General features: G+C 47.7%; 1 protein-coding gene across 5 annotated transcripts in view; it reads left to right on the forward strand.

Moving 5' to 3' along the window:
- Nucleotides 1-16,787, forward strand: part of diaph2 (diaphanous-related formin 2) — a 154,885-nt gene that overhangs the window by 14,968 nt on the left and 123,130 nt on the right. For 3 of the 5 annotated variants that reach the window (XM_060063715.1, XM_060063714.1, XM_060063716.1), the window contains exons 3-6: nt 2,429-2,461; nt 3,274-3,450; nt 10,877-10,981; nt 16,478-16,498. In XM_060063715.1, coding sequence (XP_059919698.1) covers nt 2,429-2,461; nt 3,274-3,450; nt 10,877-10,981; nt 16,478-16,498 — 336 coding nt within the window. The remainder of the gene's footprint in view (nt 1-2,428; nt 2,462-3,273; nt 3,451-10,876; nt 10,982-16,477; nt 16,499-16,787) is intronic. The other 2 variants (XM_060063717.1, XM_060063718.1) reach the window with 2 other exon arrangements.

A 16,787-nucleotide genomic window follows, 5' to 3' on the forward strand; every position in this document is an offset into this window, starting at 1 on the left:
TATTGGTTGACTATGGGCCGCGGTTTAATGTTCATTAATCCTCTATTTATAAAACCCTGATGAATCAACCTCCCAAATGATACAAGCATTCTGCAGAAACAACCATTTGGAAGAGGAGGTATTTGAGCAGATGTTCGGCAATGGCACGAGTCGGCCAAGAAGCGTTGGCACCCACCAGCAGGGCGGACTCCCAGTGCCAGCCATAGCTCCCAGTGATCCACTGGCATTATTAAAACTAAATAAATTTGACACGCTTTAGTTTGGTGCTTTGTTTTAAAACGTTTTCAAGAGCAAAATAATGATTAACTTGATTGATTTTAAGATTGTAATTTGGCTGAGTTTGTAGACATTTTAGTTTTAACCGCAAAACATTGGGTGTAAACCCATGTGAGGCTAATAATAGTAATATTGAGTTGATTCATTGTGGGGGGTGGGTAACATTTATTTTATAAAATGTCCCCTGCTGGTTGTTTTAACAGGACCGGGTTCTCTGGGGATACATTGCAGTGAGTGTCGGATGTCATTATGGTTAAACCTAAACCCGTAATGATTAAACCTTAAAAGTGAGCATTGCCAAATATGCACACCACTAAGATTTGGTCCAGCCCAAATTAAAACACAAATTGTGAGGAATTGCTTTGTGTCTAGTTTTACTGACCTACATAGAGTCATTACCATGTTTGATTAAGAAGGGACCCAGAGCTAATTTGATTAGGTTATTTAGAAGAATATGTGTTTGGTAATAAACATTTATTATGTAAAAAAAAAAAAAAAAGTTTACTTTAATAACCAGGAGACGCCCAGAGGACATCCGAGCTTAATTGTTTGATGTTAAATTGCATTGCTGCAGTGTTGCCCAAACTAATGGGGAGGGATAGGCCCTCAAGTCAAGGTAATTTACCAAACAGGGACTGGATTGTTGTTAAATTGATTAGAATATTTTAAGTACCGCCGTTTAAAATTCAGTCACTGTCAAATGAAGTTTTATGCTGCAAAAAAAAACAACGATGAAATGATGAAAGCTTACATTGGAAATTCAAAAGTTTCCGTGTGTCCGTGGCGGTCCTTTCTGTCGTCTCAACGGCAGACTCGCCGCTCCTTCGAGACTCGCGGCCCACGTTCGTCCCTTGGCCTGTGGTTTGGAGATAGCACGTCAACAACACATTCAGGCCGCACACGCAGAGACCCGCCCCTGCCGCTCCCCTACCCTGTTAGTTCATCAGCGTTTAGAGACGCAGAGTGACGGATCAGACGTCGGAGGGTACTATTCGCTGGTATTTGAGGGTATTCCTCAGCGCAGGGCGGTAAAAGAGCTGGCTGTGATAGCAGGGGCCTGGGAAGCTCTGCCACCCAACCGGCAGTTTCCAGATATTAGAGAAGGGGTAGAGAAACACACATCGGCAGGCACGCTTTATGGCTGCTAGCTCGGCGTCTCCCTGGCCATTAGACCCTGACGCTACAGCATATGGCAGGGTGTTGCTGCTGCTGCTGCTGCTGCTCCCAGACCGGGCCTGTTGCACAGCGCTGTCCGCAGCGCAGCCACAGGGTCCAAAGCAATATGCTGTCACATTGTGTGTGAAATGAGGAGAGAAACGTCTGAATCCAGGGAGGTGTTTCCTGTGGTCTGGTTCAGTGAGGGTCCAGAGAGGATGCTGCCTGCTCTTTGTTATTTAATTTTCGATCCGAGAAGGAAGCCGACTGGGGATGTCCGTTGTTGTAACGTTTTAATGAACTGAAATTAATGTTTTGTGTTCTATTTATTTTGTTGAGCTTAATTCTGTCAATATTGCGACCACACACACACACACACACACACACACACACACACACACACACACACACACACACACACACACACACACACACACACACACACACACACACACACACACACACACACACACACACCGAATAACACAGTGCTATATCAGAGTTCCAAATATTATTTTGCATAGCATGAATCAACCATCAGATGCTTATGCACCAGTTGCTGCTTGGTGTCTTCATTCCATGGTGGGCTTTTATGCAGTGGGAGCATAAAGGGATTACACTGCTTATGTTTTAGTTATGTATATTTACAGGGAATTCTAAAGTGTTTGTGTGTGTGTGTCAGGTGGGGATGTTGACGCTGACACACACAAACACACACATGTTTGTTTGCATAAAAACCAAATTCATAAATTTCAAAATTTCCAATAATTGAATTATTAATTTAATTGAATAATGAAACAATTTGTTAAATGCGTGAGGCGTACACATTGATATAGCATGCGTCATCATGCTTCATGAATGGGTCTTCATCTTGTGTGTTTGAACAAGACCTGAACAGACGCTGACTGTGACAGCAGTCACGTAAACAAACTTCACTGGGCTTACTTTCTGGTGCTGGCACTTTGAGTTCTCACCTGTCTCACCCTCCCTCCAACAGAACATACACATAAAAACATTGGCTGACGACATGGTAAGGCTTCCGTCTCCTGTGTGTGTGTTACCATTTGTTTTGTTTGCAAATCCATTTCATTTCATCTCATCTCCCTTCACCTCACCTCATCCCATCCCGTCCTGCCTCATCGTATTGTCCCCTCCTCATGGCTCAAAGCCATGAAACGTTGGATGTGCCCGTTTTATTAATTGTTTGCTCACTGACTAACATCACATGGTGCATGCTGTTTGGTTTAATTTGCCTGGCTCAGTAAATATTAGTTTTAGCTCTTTTATACTAGATTGTTGCACTGCCTTCATAATACATTTTCCATCTACTAATCGGTAACTTGAACTTGCTGAAACTGATATTGTATGAAGGGCTGACGGTACCGATGCAACCGTTTTTTCTTATGTACACGAAAACCCTGAGAATGGATTTAATATGCATGTCTTTGTCTGCAAAAGTAAACAAGATGGTGAGTAAAGGAGAAAACTATGAAGGATAATTAAATGCATCACTCGTTTTTTATATTAATGCAGAAATGTAGAATGATGTGTTTGTTTATTTTATGAAAATCGTTGAAATGTGTGAGGCAGAGATGTGTCAGGTTTTAATATCGCGATATACGTAGATGCTATAATCTCTGTAACAAACAGGTAAGCCAATTGAAGGAAAGGTAGTACTAGTTAATATAGCCAAGTTTGGCTCTGGGCATTGTTATCGGTTATTAACCGTGCGTACTTTGAGTGTCATGCTCAAATCCTGTGTTATTTCTTTAAAAGCTGGTCGAATCCGACCCATCCACTCTATCAGATGGTAATGCTGTGATGTTGTCTTCCGCCACACAGCGAGACCGGCTCACTAGTTTCCGTAAGGCGGCCCTGAAGAAAGAGAAGCCCCTGATTCAGCACTCGACGGACCTCCAAGCCACCCCCACCGAGATGCCCCTGCCTCAGCCCCTGTTCGACGACCGCTCGCTGAACCTCTCGGAGAAGGAGATCAACGACCTCTTCGAGAAGATGATGGTACGTCTGCGCCTCCTTGTTTACATGTGCTGAAGGGATCTGTGTAAGGTGTGGTGAAATGGCGCCAACTAGTGGCGACCCTCATGGTTGACACGATGTCGGCTTCCCATCCAGTTTATGTCGCTTCAAGACTAGCCTCATATCGGTTTCTACCCGATCGATTCTCCTTCCAGATCCATTCCGCACATTTCTTCCCTTTAGGAACGCCACATCGGCACTGCACATGGGAAGAACGCAGAAGTGTGTGCGGTTGTCCTTCACTATAAATTAACCCATGTTCCAGCTTAATTGAAGACCACTAATATAATTGTTTAAAAATGTATTTTAAACAAAATCACAATTATTGCGAATCTTGCTCTCTTAGTATGCTACTTATTAAAAACAAAATTAATCGACAACGGTATAATTAGTTTCACCCAGTGTATCAGTTTGTTACTAAAGTGAGTGTTAGCAGCCAGGACAAACCTTTGAGTTGAGGAAATGTGTCACATTTTCTTTGCCCGCTTGTTGTGCTTTGTTCGCCGTAAAGCGAGAGGCATTGCACATGGGCAGCACAGCTCTGGCAGGAGTTTCGTATCGGGATGTGACAGACCCAAAGGAAGTGGGGAGGCCTGTTTGGGTTGATCTGGAGGTCAAACCCCACTGGAACTGCACACACACCTCGTATACGCCTTCCTTATCAACCCCTGGCCATTGAATGCACGTTCTAATCTCAAGTGACAGTATATTCAAGCCAGAATTAGTTACAAGATTAGATCCGTGTGTTGATCAAAGACGAGGTGTCGCGGCAGCCCGGGTGAAGGGCGTAATCATCAGAGCGTTGTCAGTTCTACCTGGAGGAACGTGAGCCGCCTCCCTGCCACGTGGAGACAGTGCGCGCCTCCATCAAAGGAAGCGATCTGGTACCGTAACACGGTTTGTCAAAACTCCCCCCTTTAGAGGTAGTCTGTCAGAGTTGTAGCTCCACTGATCTCGCCGGTTTGCCTTTCTTCCCTTTTACCGTGCTGCGGCTCTGTGCCCTCGTCTCTGCGTCTAACACAGCGCTTAGACGGTTCACGGCGCGGAGCTCGGTCGCCACGCCCAACTCACACAGATGCTTAGCGCCGGAGCCACGTAGATCACACGCACGGAGGCAGCCAGGCGTGCAGCCCCGGCACGCCCTATACTTATCACTACTTATCACTACGCCCCTTGATTCAGGTTCCCTAGGCTGAGAGGCACGCCTACTATTAAACAAAGGGGGCACCGGAGGAAGGAAGTCATTCCATGATACTTTCCCCGGTATATATTTCTTTCAAACCGCGAAGGATGTTTCAGATTAGACAAGTGAAGAACAAAAAAATGGTTGATGCAAAGACAATAAATGTTATTTCCCCCCCTGCAAAGTAGACCCCCAGGGCTGACCTACGGCACGCATGAAACAGACCGCTCTGCCGAGGCACAATAGTGCTCTGTTTAGCCTCCTCGTAATCTACTTGTTATGCTTGACCATTGTCTCTCGCCCACACCGCTCGCCCCCCCCCCCCCCCCCCCCCCCCTGGTGCCCCCGCATCACCCAGCAGTCGTGTCGGGTTCAAGTCATCTGAAGAGGAACCTGGGTTTTTTTCACCTCAACACTTGAGAGCGCTCCGAGTCTCCAACCGTCAACAGTCAAGCGCGTACTTGAGACGCTCATCACCAGACGATGGCGTCGCCATACCCCAGCTCTGGGTGTATGGGGGGGGGGGGGGGGGGGGGCAGGTGATATGATCACGTCACCTGTCACCTGTCGCCCCCCTGCTCGTCTGTTATTCACACTCGTGTTTCTGTCGGTCCTTCGGAGAGCTCTTGTCTCTGGTTTTAACATCGAGGGAGGGGGGCGATGGTACTGGTGACATCTCGATGGCAGCCCTCAAAGCCTGACGCCGCTCGAAGAGCAAACACGGCGACAGAAATGTTTAATTGATGCGTTGGTTGCCGCCAAGAAGTGTTGAACGCTGAGAGTAGTTAATCTTTTAGGCTAAGCACAGCCGTCTCCATATAAGTTATAAACAGCACCCCCTGCTGGAGCTGCATGACCCATCGTCGCTCATGATCACGGCTTTGATCAATAATGCAATCATACAAAACACAACGCTTGTATTTTGCTGTGCTTAACTGTTGCCGTTGCAGCAGAATCCTAATATCCAAGTATAACCCGAAGTACGGATTTAGCCCTAAAGGAGGATGAATATTTCATCGTGAACTGTGGCAATCATCCTGGATTTTACGTTGCCTGCGTGTTACCCGAGCATCGCTCAGTGGGAACACTGAATATTTCAAAAGTTCAACTCGTACCCAACTGGAAGGTCAACTGAAAACTCTTTCACACTGGCATCTTCCAGGCTATTGTAATGGGCTCTTGCTCTTAGGATTGAACTACAACAAAAAAGGCCTTCAGCTCATCCCTTTGAAGTAGTGAGCTATATTACTCTGGCTTCGTAGAATAGGTGTGTGTGCGTGTGTGTGTGTGTGTGTGTGTGTGTGTGTGTGTGTGTGTGTGTGTGTGTGTGTGTGTGTGTGTGTGTGTGTGTGTGTGTGTGTGTGTGTGTGTGTGTGTGTGTGTGTGTGTGTGTGTGTGTGTATACCATTGTGTCTCATTGTGTGTGTGTGGGGGGGAGCTTAGCTAGAGATGGGCAGCCCTGCCTTTTATTTCCCCCATACAATGGTCTTTATTGCCATGGCAGAGATATATACGGCCAGCGCTCCTGGTTGCTCATGGGCCACGGCTGCTGTTCATCCCTGTCACTCAGTTCACTCTTCAATTACTATGTTTGTGCTCACACTGGCGTGACATTAAGCCCGGGCTTCAATTTGCGCAGTGACAGGCAGCAGAGAAGGCATGTGTGCTGGCTCGACACTGGACAGGCTCTGACTCGCGAGGGTACAAAGTATAATTAGAGTAACGAAATCTGAAAAAATATGAAGGAAAGAAAATAAGCAAAATACGTCGCAGCTTTTTTCTAAACTTGGCGAAATAGTTAAATGCCAATAGACAGACACACACACACACACACACACACACACACACACACACACACACACACATGTACGAGCAGACTTGCTCAAGGAAATAAGTCCACACTGGCACAGACACACACAAGAATGCGCAGCGAAACGCACACCTCACACATACACTGTACAGAAATTGTTCAGTACAGTCATCGGGGCTGAATGTAGCATGCCGTTTGGAACTTTTTTTGCTTGAAACGAAGTGCTGGCCTGTGGCATTAGTACGGCCACCTACTGTGAATTAATGACTAGGGAGTGGTGCAAACATTTTTCCTTCCTTTAAGAAAATGGTCCAGCCATTGATCTGTGCACCTCAAAGCGCTACCATCATATAGCCCATTACCGACAGGTCGCTGAAGGCTGCAGGGAGAACGTAGATCGCTCACCCACTCCTCGGTGGGCACAGTTTAAGGAACTCTTCCAAGTATATATTTGAAGCTAACCATCCTAGACAGCGGCCCTGTAAGTTAAACAATATTGGGTAGCGCCACACTCTGGGCCTGGCTTTGAAGGGCAGATCGCGATCAGCATATTGCACTTGAGTGGACAGTGCATGTCGTCTCCCGGGGCTCTCAGGCTGTGCATGGCTGCACCGGTGTGCATGGGATTAAAATGCAGCGCGGGGGAAACGTTCATTCGCAGAGGTTCTTGGAGAGGAGGGGGGGGGGGGGGGGGGGGCGCAGCGACGGACTATTAATGCACGTCTTTTGTGACGGCAAGACGGGCGAGATCAGATATTGGTGTGCTCCACAGACCAGTTTATCTAGCGCTCAGCAAAAAACAGCGGCGCTCAGTCTTGACAACCTTGACACGGCAATCTGTTTTATTTCCATTCGGAGCGCTGCCCCTGCCGCCTAATGCCTCCTGCCCTGCGACTAACACTACCAAATATTGCTACGTTTAGTGCCCATTTTTTCTCCCTAATGTGCCAGAAGCACAATTGCAGATCCGTCCAGATGGGGCTTTTATCGGACAGCCCTAAAAAGGGGACAATCACAGCTTTCTCGTCACCAGAGATCTAGCGTCGGCCGGTGTGAATGCTGCGGTGTGTGAAGTCTCCACTGTGTGTTTATGGCAGGAGAGAGAGAGAGAGAGAGAGAGAGAGAGAGAGGAGAGAGAGAGAGAGAAGAGGAGAGAGAGAGAGAGAGAGAGAGAGAGAGAGAGAGAGAGAGAGAGAGAGAGAGAGAGAGAGAGAGAGAGAGAGAGAGAGAGAGAGGAGAGAGAGAGAGAGAGGAGAGAGAGAGAGAGAGAGAGAGAGAGAGACTGGAGAAATGTAGTTTTGCAGTGTGGTTGGGACTCGTCTCGTGTGAGGTTTTTACATGCCTCTCTACGCCCTACAGGAACACCGTTAGTAATAAGCTCCGATGTGATCCCTTAACAGTTACGCTATACTGGGGGGCTGTGAAAGGGCCCAGCCAGAAGCAGCAATGCCACTGTGTGTGTGTGTGTACCCCTCATGCCTCGACCCATGAATCAAACTTGGGGGGCAGTGAGGAAAATAATTGATTCATCATCGTCGGTGGAAAAACAAACCTCACCTCGCTCCACTCCTCTTAAATCCACTTTCCCCAAACCCTGGCTCCCATCCAGGTCCATTCTGGCAACATCCCGATATGATGGCAGCCATTCATTACGTCCGCCTGAAGGTAAACGCCTTCGGACGCGCGTTGCCCTCGGACGCCCCCGTACGTCGGGCCGGGATCAATGCAATGATCTTCTTCCAGCCACCGTCTGGATTTATTTCTGTTCAGGAAACCCATTTCTTCCAGCAGTCTGAGCTGTGGTTTTATTTAAAATCGTACTTGGGGAGGGCTGGCTCTCGCTCCCGAGGAGCAGGTCAAGAGGAGCGCGGACAGATCCAGATCAGCGCCAGCCGCATGCACTTATAATCGAGTCGGGAAGAGCATGAGACGGCCGGAACAGCCCATAATACTTTGGTGTACATAGCATGACTTTCACGGCTAGCCTCTCCGATGAGATCTTTTGAATTACCCACACAGCCTCGTCTTAAGATATCTCGTGACGGTTTCATTTAGTGCAGCCTAGGAGGCAGTAATTAATAACTAAGCATAAATCATTTTAGAGGCGGAACAGGGGGGGTCTGGGTCTCCAGCTTGCCCCTGATAAATGTCCCCTAGGCCCCGGCTCTCCTCCCTCTCGCCCGCAGCAGGTTCTTTCTTCTCCCTGTCACGTTGCAGCTCGTTCTCTGAATGCCAATTAAGCGGCGGAATTAGCAGGCTTCGGAGATGAATTTAAAAAGGACTGCTCGCCGGTCGAACCTTGGAAGTTTACTGCCGCCATGAAAGGGGTGTTTATGGCTTCTGCAGTATTTACTTTTGGGAATACAGTGGATAATGGAATGGAATCGGAATTTGGGTCATGACGCTGAAGGAGGGAAGGCTTGCCCGCGCTCTTGATATTTAACCCCGAAGCAGACGCAGCAGCGGTATATCCACAGCGCCATGTGATGCGTCTCTCTTCCAGACATAGGGGTACACTAATACAGGGGGGGGGGGGGGGTTACATTGCGGTTGCCGCAACACTTGACCGCACGTCCATGTGCTGCCAAATCACTGCTGCAGCCCGCCCGTCCTGCGCTCTCCAGCAGAGGGCAGCATCGTTCCATAGCTCCCACCCTCGCTCAGATAAAAAAAACTAAACTAAAAAACAACAACTCTTGAATAGGATGCCCACCCCCATCCCCTCATCCTCCTTCCCTTTATTCCGTCCATCTCTTTGTGCAAGAGTGTTCGTGATAAACACCTTCCCCCTCTCTCCCACCACCACCACCACCACCACCACCACCACCCCCCACCAACACCCACCTCCCAGTCCTCTATCCTAATCATCATGTCATTTCCTAGCTTTTAGTGCTGGTCCAGCCTTCGCTCCGTCCCCTCGGCTCCATCACATGAAAGGCCTGTCTTTTGTGATGCAGAATGAGAGTAGCGCCGAGGTAATGCGCTCAATAAGACGCGGAGACCGCCACCCAGACGCTATCGGGGGGGCGCCATCTCGCCGCACGCCCGCGCAGTCCCGTTGCTTTGCGGTGTTGTTTCATTCCGTGCTGTCACTCATCAACGACACCCCCTCCCTGCACGCACGCACGCACGCACGCACGCACATGCACACACGCACGCACATGCACACACGCACACACACACACACACACACACACACACACACACACACACACACACACACACACACACACACACACACACACACACACACACACACACACACACACACAGCCTTTGTTACCACCACTAATTAGTACGCCTGCGTTCATAACCTGTTGCTGCAACGTGTGATTCGTACAAATGAAGAGGGAGAGATGCAATGCAGATGAGGGGCGTCCGACCTTGCTTTCCAATTGCATCCGTTCCCGTCTTGAAGGGACGGATGGTAGGTTAAGAATTCATCGGTGAAACAGCGTAGTCCCCCCTGTGAAAAAAAGAACGGGCCTTCAACCATAAATACATGTGGTTTTTATTGAGGATTCTATGTGAGGTTTTATGTTTTTGTTTTGGCCAGTAGCCTGCTCTCTCCATCAGTGTTGTAGTCGGCCGATGGCGAGTCCTGAATGTGTGATTGTTTTGTTGGAGGACTTGAAAGCTCTTCCTCCAGCTGCAGTGTGGAGGCATGTTGGATAGGACCCTTCATTCAAAGTTCAATTCCTCCCAACTTTCTGAGGCGACCGAACGCTGCGATAAACAGGAGGTTGTGTTTTTTTCGAGAGTCAAATATAGACTCAGAAAGCTAGTCGGTTTTGTAAAATCACACGATGCATTCTTTGAGTTCAGAGGTGTGAAGCAGAGTGGGTAAATAATGTAGGGAGGAGAAATCCTGCCGAGTATAACTTAGTCTACGGAAAACGTGACTATTCTCCCTGCAAATAACGTTCACCAAATAGCTGTTGTCACCCCTCTCAAATACTGTAAATAAATGTAATATTAATTTACAGTATATAACCGACATACTAACATTTATATCGTTAATGTTAGTATTGTTTAGCATCTACGTTTGGTTTTTGGTCCGTCTATGTTTTATAATAGTGTCTTGTAAGCCCTTGGGGGCTGGGCATGCTAATGCATGAAACAATAATAATAAAACATTCAAAATTCATGGAACCAAAATTTATATTTGTTGTCTTCATGGCGTGTTGCCGTGATAAAAAAAAAACTATATAGCTGTCAGTATTAGCTTGTGAATTTCCGTACCGATAATATGTTGTTATCAGTAGGAATACATTTTGGGTTCTTCCGTAGTGTTACGTGTCCATGTTGTTGCCTGAATCAAAGGCCACTGTGACAACGGCTCCCTGGTCTCCAGCAGTGAAACCCTGTGTACACCTTCCTCCTCACTCCTGTGTTCCTCCTCTTCCTCTCCCCAGGAGGACATGAACCTGAACGAGGACCGGAAGGCGCCTCTGCGTGGGAAGGACCTCAGTACCAAGCGAGAGATGGTGGTCCAGTACATCTCGGCCACTTCCAAATCTGTAAGTAACGCAGCGCGTCGCTCCTTCCGCTCACCCGGCAGTGCCGTCCGAGGAACGGGGAACAGGGACTGTGTAGTGGTTGTGGGCGGGAAGAAATATCACGACGTTCTGTAAACCTGCGGGATAATGAGTTCCTCCTGATCCGCCGCTTCAGCTCTCTGTTTCTCTCTCTGTGTCTCCTCCTCTGTGTTTCTGTGTGTGTGTGTGTCTCCTCCTCTGTGTTTCTGTGTGTGTGTGTGTCTCCTCCTCTGTGTTTCTGTGTGTGTGTGTGTGTGTGTGTGTGTGTGTGTGTGTGTGTGTGTGTGTGTGTGTGTCTCCTCCTCCTTGTTTCTGTGTGTGTGTGTCTCCTCCTCTGTGTTTCTGTGTGTGTGTGTGTCTCTTTGTCTGTCTCTGTTTCTGTGTTTGTGTGTTTGTCCGTGTGTCCCTCTCTCTCCCTCTCTGTCTGTGGGTGTGTGTGTGTGTCTTTGTGTGTGTGTGTGTGTGTGTGTGTATGTGTGTGTCTCCCTCTCTCTCTGTCTGTGTGTATGTGTCCCTCTCTCTCCCTCTCTGTCTTTGTGTGTGTGTGTGTGTGTATGTGTGTGTCTCCCTCTCTCTCTGTCTGTGTTTATGTCTCTCCCTCCCCCTCTCCTCCCCCTCCCTCTCCTGCTCCTCTTCCTCTGCCCTTGATTTGCGGCGTTCATTTGTTCCTGGTGTGTTTCCTCCGGCCCTCCGGGGGGGGGGGGGGGGGGGGGGGGGGGGGGGCGCTGCCTACGGAGCCCCTCCTCTCGGACCACGCAGGCCCTCTGCGCTCACCTCGGTCTTATGAAAGAACGGCGCCGGCTCCCGCGTGGCAATATGGAACACGACGCTTTCATCACTCTTAACCAATAATGGCAGATAAGTCAGTGGATTTAAGAGCTAATCCCGGGGTGTCTCCATCATAATTCCCCTGTAATCTCCGGCATGCGGCTGCGACGGTGGGGGGGGCTCCATCGACACACGGGGAGCAGAGCAAAGTGATTTCCACACCGGTCGCTCACCGACCCTGGTGGCACCTCCTCGCGACAACATCATTTATTACCCTTCTCATTGTTATGGTAATTAACTGCCATTATTGATAATGATGATTATCAGAGATGATTGAATTCTTCGCAGGAGCCATTAGGCTTTGTGAGCGCTGATATATTATTCAAATGAATAACTTAATCTGTGTAGTGAAAAGACGGGGGACAAAAAAAGGGGACAGGCCGCGCGCTCATTCTCCAGAGCCCCAGAAATGACTGGATTGGATCTCATCTGTAGTGTTGAAGTGTAGGGTATGTCAGCCGACACACACACTCACTCACACACACACACACACACACACACACACACACACACGTATGCACGCACACACACGCTTACACACACACCCACACACACTCACACACACGCGCGCACATACACACACACACACACACACACAAATGTAGGCACTGCCACACACGCACACACATGCACACACGCATACACACACACACACTCACACACACACGCGCGCGCACACACACACATACACATATGCACAGCCACACATGCCCTCGTATGCGCTGCCACACACGCACGCACGCACACACACACACACACACACACACACACACACACACACACACACACACACACACACACACACACACACACAGAAGAGGTTTGCATGAGACGAGACAGTGAGGGTGACAATAAAGAATACCAAATACCCTTCCTAAGACGGCGACATTATGTCTTTTTATGTCTTTATGGACACAGTTGATAAAAGACATGATGACACAGCAGGACGGATACAGACTAGCAGATGCACTATCCAAGGTGGCTGCTACTATTTCCACTGAATAGATATTTCATTGACACACAAGCTCCTGTTGACCTCCCTAAAGATGGAGAAATACCAGTTCCAACATTTATTGGTTTAGACTAGAGAGAGTGGAGTCTTGCAGTCTGAAGCCTTCGTGAAATAGCTCTAAACTGCCTGAGTGTGTCGCTCCCGAGGGGGCTATGCTTAAGGTGATTAGGTTTTCATATTATTGAACACAAAGAAATATTATTGGCGAGAGCCAGCAGCAGTATTAAGAGCGGCCATTTATAAGTCTGTGTAGATAAGTGTAATACTTTTTAATGCTTACAAAATCCGTTTTTTTTTTATTTAGCCACATACTTTTTCGGGGGAAGTTATATCAACGATTGCTGTAACGCTCTGAATAATTCATAGTGTTTTGAGAAAATTATCTGTTTTCTCTTAAGTCCCAGTAAACTAAAAATACAAATCAATAATTTACAGGTGTCGACTGCGGTGCTCTTAGATTAATACGACGGGTTTCCATCCAAACTTAATCAGGGAGTGTCAGTAGTGGTTCTGTTTCTGCATGGCTCTGTATTTTCGATGTGCTCCAATCGCTGGTATCTTCTTCGCTAAAGGTGATCTGGTTTACGTCTCACACGCCGTTACAATCCATTCCTTCTACTCTTGGAAGTTCCAGACAAGATTAGTATGTTTCATTCTACGTTTCATTCTATTATAGCATAAAATAATCCCCCGCACCCCTTCATTTTTTATCACATTTTTATTGTTTTTAATGTTATCCCAACATCAAAGGGGTACAGATGCGGTGGTCTGAGTATTGGTGAATGTCACCGGGCCTCAACATCTATGATCCAAATCTTTTAACGCCTAATAACTCTAGAGGGTCCCTTAAGCTACCAGGCTAGCTGAAGAGATGGAGAGATGGCTTTCAGAGGAGGGGTTACACTCTCACCAAGTTGTACTCCTTCTTTTCCCCCTGGTCTCACAACAGCTCAACAGACCTGCTCAGAAGAGCAACACACTGCGCATACAGTTAGAGTGCTGCTCTGAAAGCCAACAACCGTCCTCAATGTAGTTTGCTATTCTTCCAAGATAGAACAGGTTCTAAACCATAGGCCTCAAATAGCCTCTGCTGATGTTGCCTGCGTTTGCCTTTGGTTCCCTCCTTCACCACACCACCATTCCCTTCCTCCTCATCATTCTGGAGGAAGAATAGCCTCTCGCTTTCCCCTGTAGACTACTTAAATATAGCTTGAAATAATCACGTAACAGGCTGATTATTATTAGTGTATTTACTTTCGCCCAATCTCAAGCTATTTATTTTCCTCTGTATTATTTTCTTACTCCCCCCCTCCCCCTGCAATACCGGAGCATTTCAGCAGGAGTCCGGTGAATTACCCCTGAAGGAGTGCTGACCTCATTCATTTGAATACAATGCATCCTCCTATAGATCCTAGACCGGCTGCTCGGCTGGGAGAGTGTCTGTGAACGTCCTTGACCGCCAGCGGTGCATGATCAGCTGCCTCTCTCCATCATCTCTCACTGCCTCTGTCTCTGTCTCTCTCTCTGTCTCTGTCTCTCTCTCTGTCTCTGTCTCTGTCTCTCTCTCTGTGCATGCTCTCTCGTTCTTTTTCTCTAATAGATGTGTGCCAGGGTTATTAAAATGCCACAGCAGGTCTTCCACGCTAATGCAATCATTAATTATTTTGAGTGTGCTGACAAACGTGCCCGCTTCCTGGTGTCTTGTCATTGATGGGTTCCCTTTCCAACGTGCAGTGCTGTTCAGGGAAGGTATGACGGCCGGAACCAGTCAGCAGAATACATTGATATTTCCTCCGTTTCATTTAATTGTATTTTCATTGGCGAGATAGGCAACTATATTTGCACTGAGACCGGATCGTCCCCTAGAGAGTGCAGCTCAGTTTGGGGCATTTAATACATCTGAATAAAAATGTTCAGTTTGATTTAATTAATTACCACACTATGAATGGCTTTGTTTGACACTTGCATGTGACAATCGGCTATGTCTTTCTAAGTGTATTTTCAGTCTGTTTATGCTTCTTTGTAACAATACACCAACATGCTCATTAGCATCTTGCATGAGGCAATACCTCAACATCCTTTCTAATGATTACATCGCCTGGGTTCATTCTCACAGGCTCTTACTGGAGTTTTGCCACCTTGTTAGTCAGATCAAGGTGTTGCATTGCCGAATAAAATAAAAAATGTGATGTTAGCGTATGTTTTTCCCACAAGCGTCTACCTGACTGCTAATTAAATGTAACATATCTGCTCATTATCATAATCAAGAAAGTAGGGAACCACAAAACAAAACAAGGTATTTTACTGGGACCATCGTTACTTCAAGGTACACACAAGGTGAACGTCCCAAAATTAGAAGTGTGTGTGCGTGCGTGTGTTAATTTGCATTAGTTTGTCAATTTGCATGTGTGTGTTAATTTGCATGTGTGTGTGTGCAGTGCATTCACCGGAGGCTACAGCGGCTTGATTGATGCAGGGTTAAAGGGGAGCGAGCGAGTGAAGCCATTGGCACATTACGAGCTCGCTTTCTGTCTGCCACAAACCTCTGTGAGAGGAACAAAGACATGAAGTTAAACCTCAAATGGCCGCTGAATGATGAAGCTCTGGCGGCAGTAAAAAATTCAAAAGGCGGAAAGATTAATAGTGAACTGTCCAGCAAGAGGGAGAGGAGGAGACGGATAGGTGGTTGGGAGGAAAGATGAAAGATAAATTAAAGAGAGGTGGGGGGGACGCAATGGGAGACGTTTACTTTAGATAATCAACGGCCATTTTCTTTGAACCATGCAGTGTGAAGAAGTACTCTGTGGCATAGTAGAATACATTTCTTTGGCAGGCATGCAGGCAGACGCGCACACACACACACACACACACACACACACACACACACACACACACACACACACACACACACACACACACACACACACACACACTGTGATACAAGCACCACCGTTGCGGCGATAAAGATTAGGAGCCTAACGCTATTGACAAATAACAAGGTTACCGTCATCCAGGTGACCCGCTGGCTCCCGGAGCCCCGCGGTGGCGTCGTAACCCAAATGTGACGCCTTCACAGCGGGGAAAGCTGATTGGTCAGAGCGTAGGTGGGATGTCCGGTCTGGGCAGCCCACGCGGTCAACAAGGAACGCTGTTTGTTTCGTAACGGAGACGAATGCCCACCCATGAGTGATGGCCGAGGACACATTCTCTCCCCTCGCTTGGGAAGAATCTACTAAGCTACCTTCAATCTTTGTTGTTGTTTCTTCTCCTTTACAGCATTGTGCGCTTTTTGCTAATTTCCATTAAGAAATATCCCTGCTATTGTTTACCCATTTTCCTTTCCCTCTACAAATGAACTGCCAGATGTTGAACGCCGTTGCAGTTGCATCCCCCTGCAGAGCCCCAACGCTGGCGCGTTTGTTTTAAAGAATAAATCAAGAAATTACTTAAAAATCTCCTGTTATCCGATTAAAGTATCCCGGCGTGCCAGCGTGCGGGGGGGGTCTGCCGGGACCTGCGTTACCTTAATGCTTCTGTGTGTGTACTGTGGACACGAGTCTCTGGCCTACTAATGATTGTGCTGTTTGTGTCTTTTTGCACATTAACTCCCCCCCCTCTCCGCTGACCGCTGCATGCAGATAACTGGGAGCAAAGTTGCGGTAAGTCGCTCTTTATTTATTCGGCCTCCGTGCCTTGTTCTTGCAATGTATCATGCCTCCCCCCTTTTTGCTCTCTCTCTCTCCCTTTCCCCTCCCTCCCCCCTCTCCCTTATTGCCCCTCCCTCCTCTCCTGGCTGCTCCTCCTTCCCCCCCCCCCCCCCCCATCTTGAGGATATGCTGCTGTGTATGTGTATGTTCGAGAATGCAGAAGCGGTGTCATTATGGCTCGGACGGTTTCCTTTTGACCCCCCTAGCCTGATACTGATAATAGCTGTAATTAAAAATAATG

Source organism: Gadus macrocephalus, chromosome 10 (assembly GCF_031168955.1).
Source record: "Gadus macrocephalus chromosome 10, ASM3116895v1".
Taxonomy (NCBI): domain Eukaryota; kingdom Metazoa; phylum Chordata; class Actinopteri; order Gadiformes; family Gadidae; genus Gadus; species Gadus macrocephalus.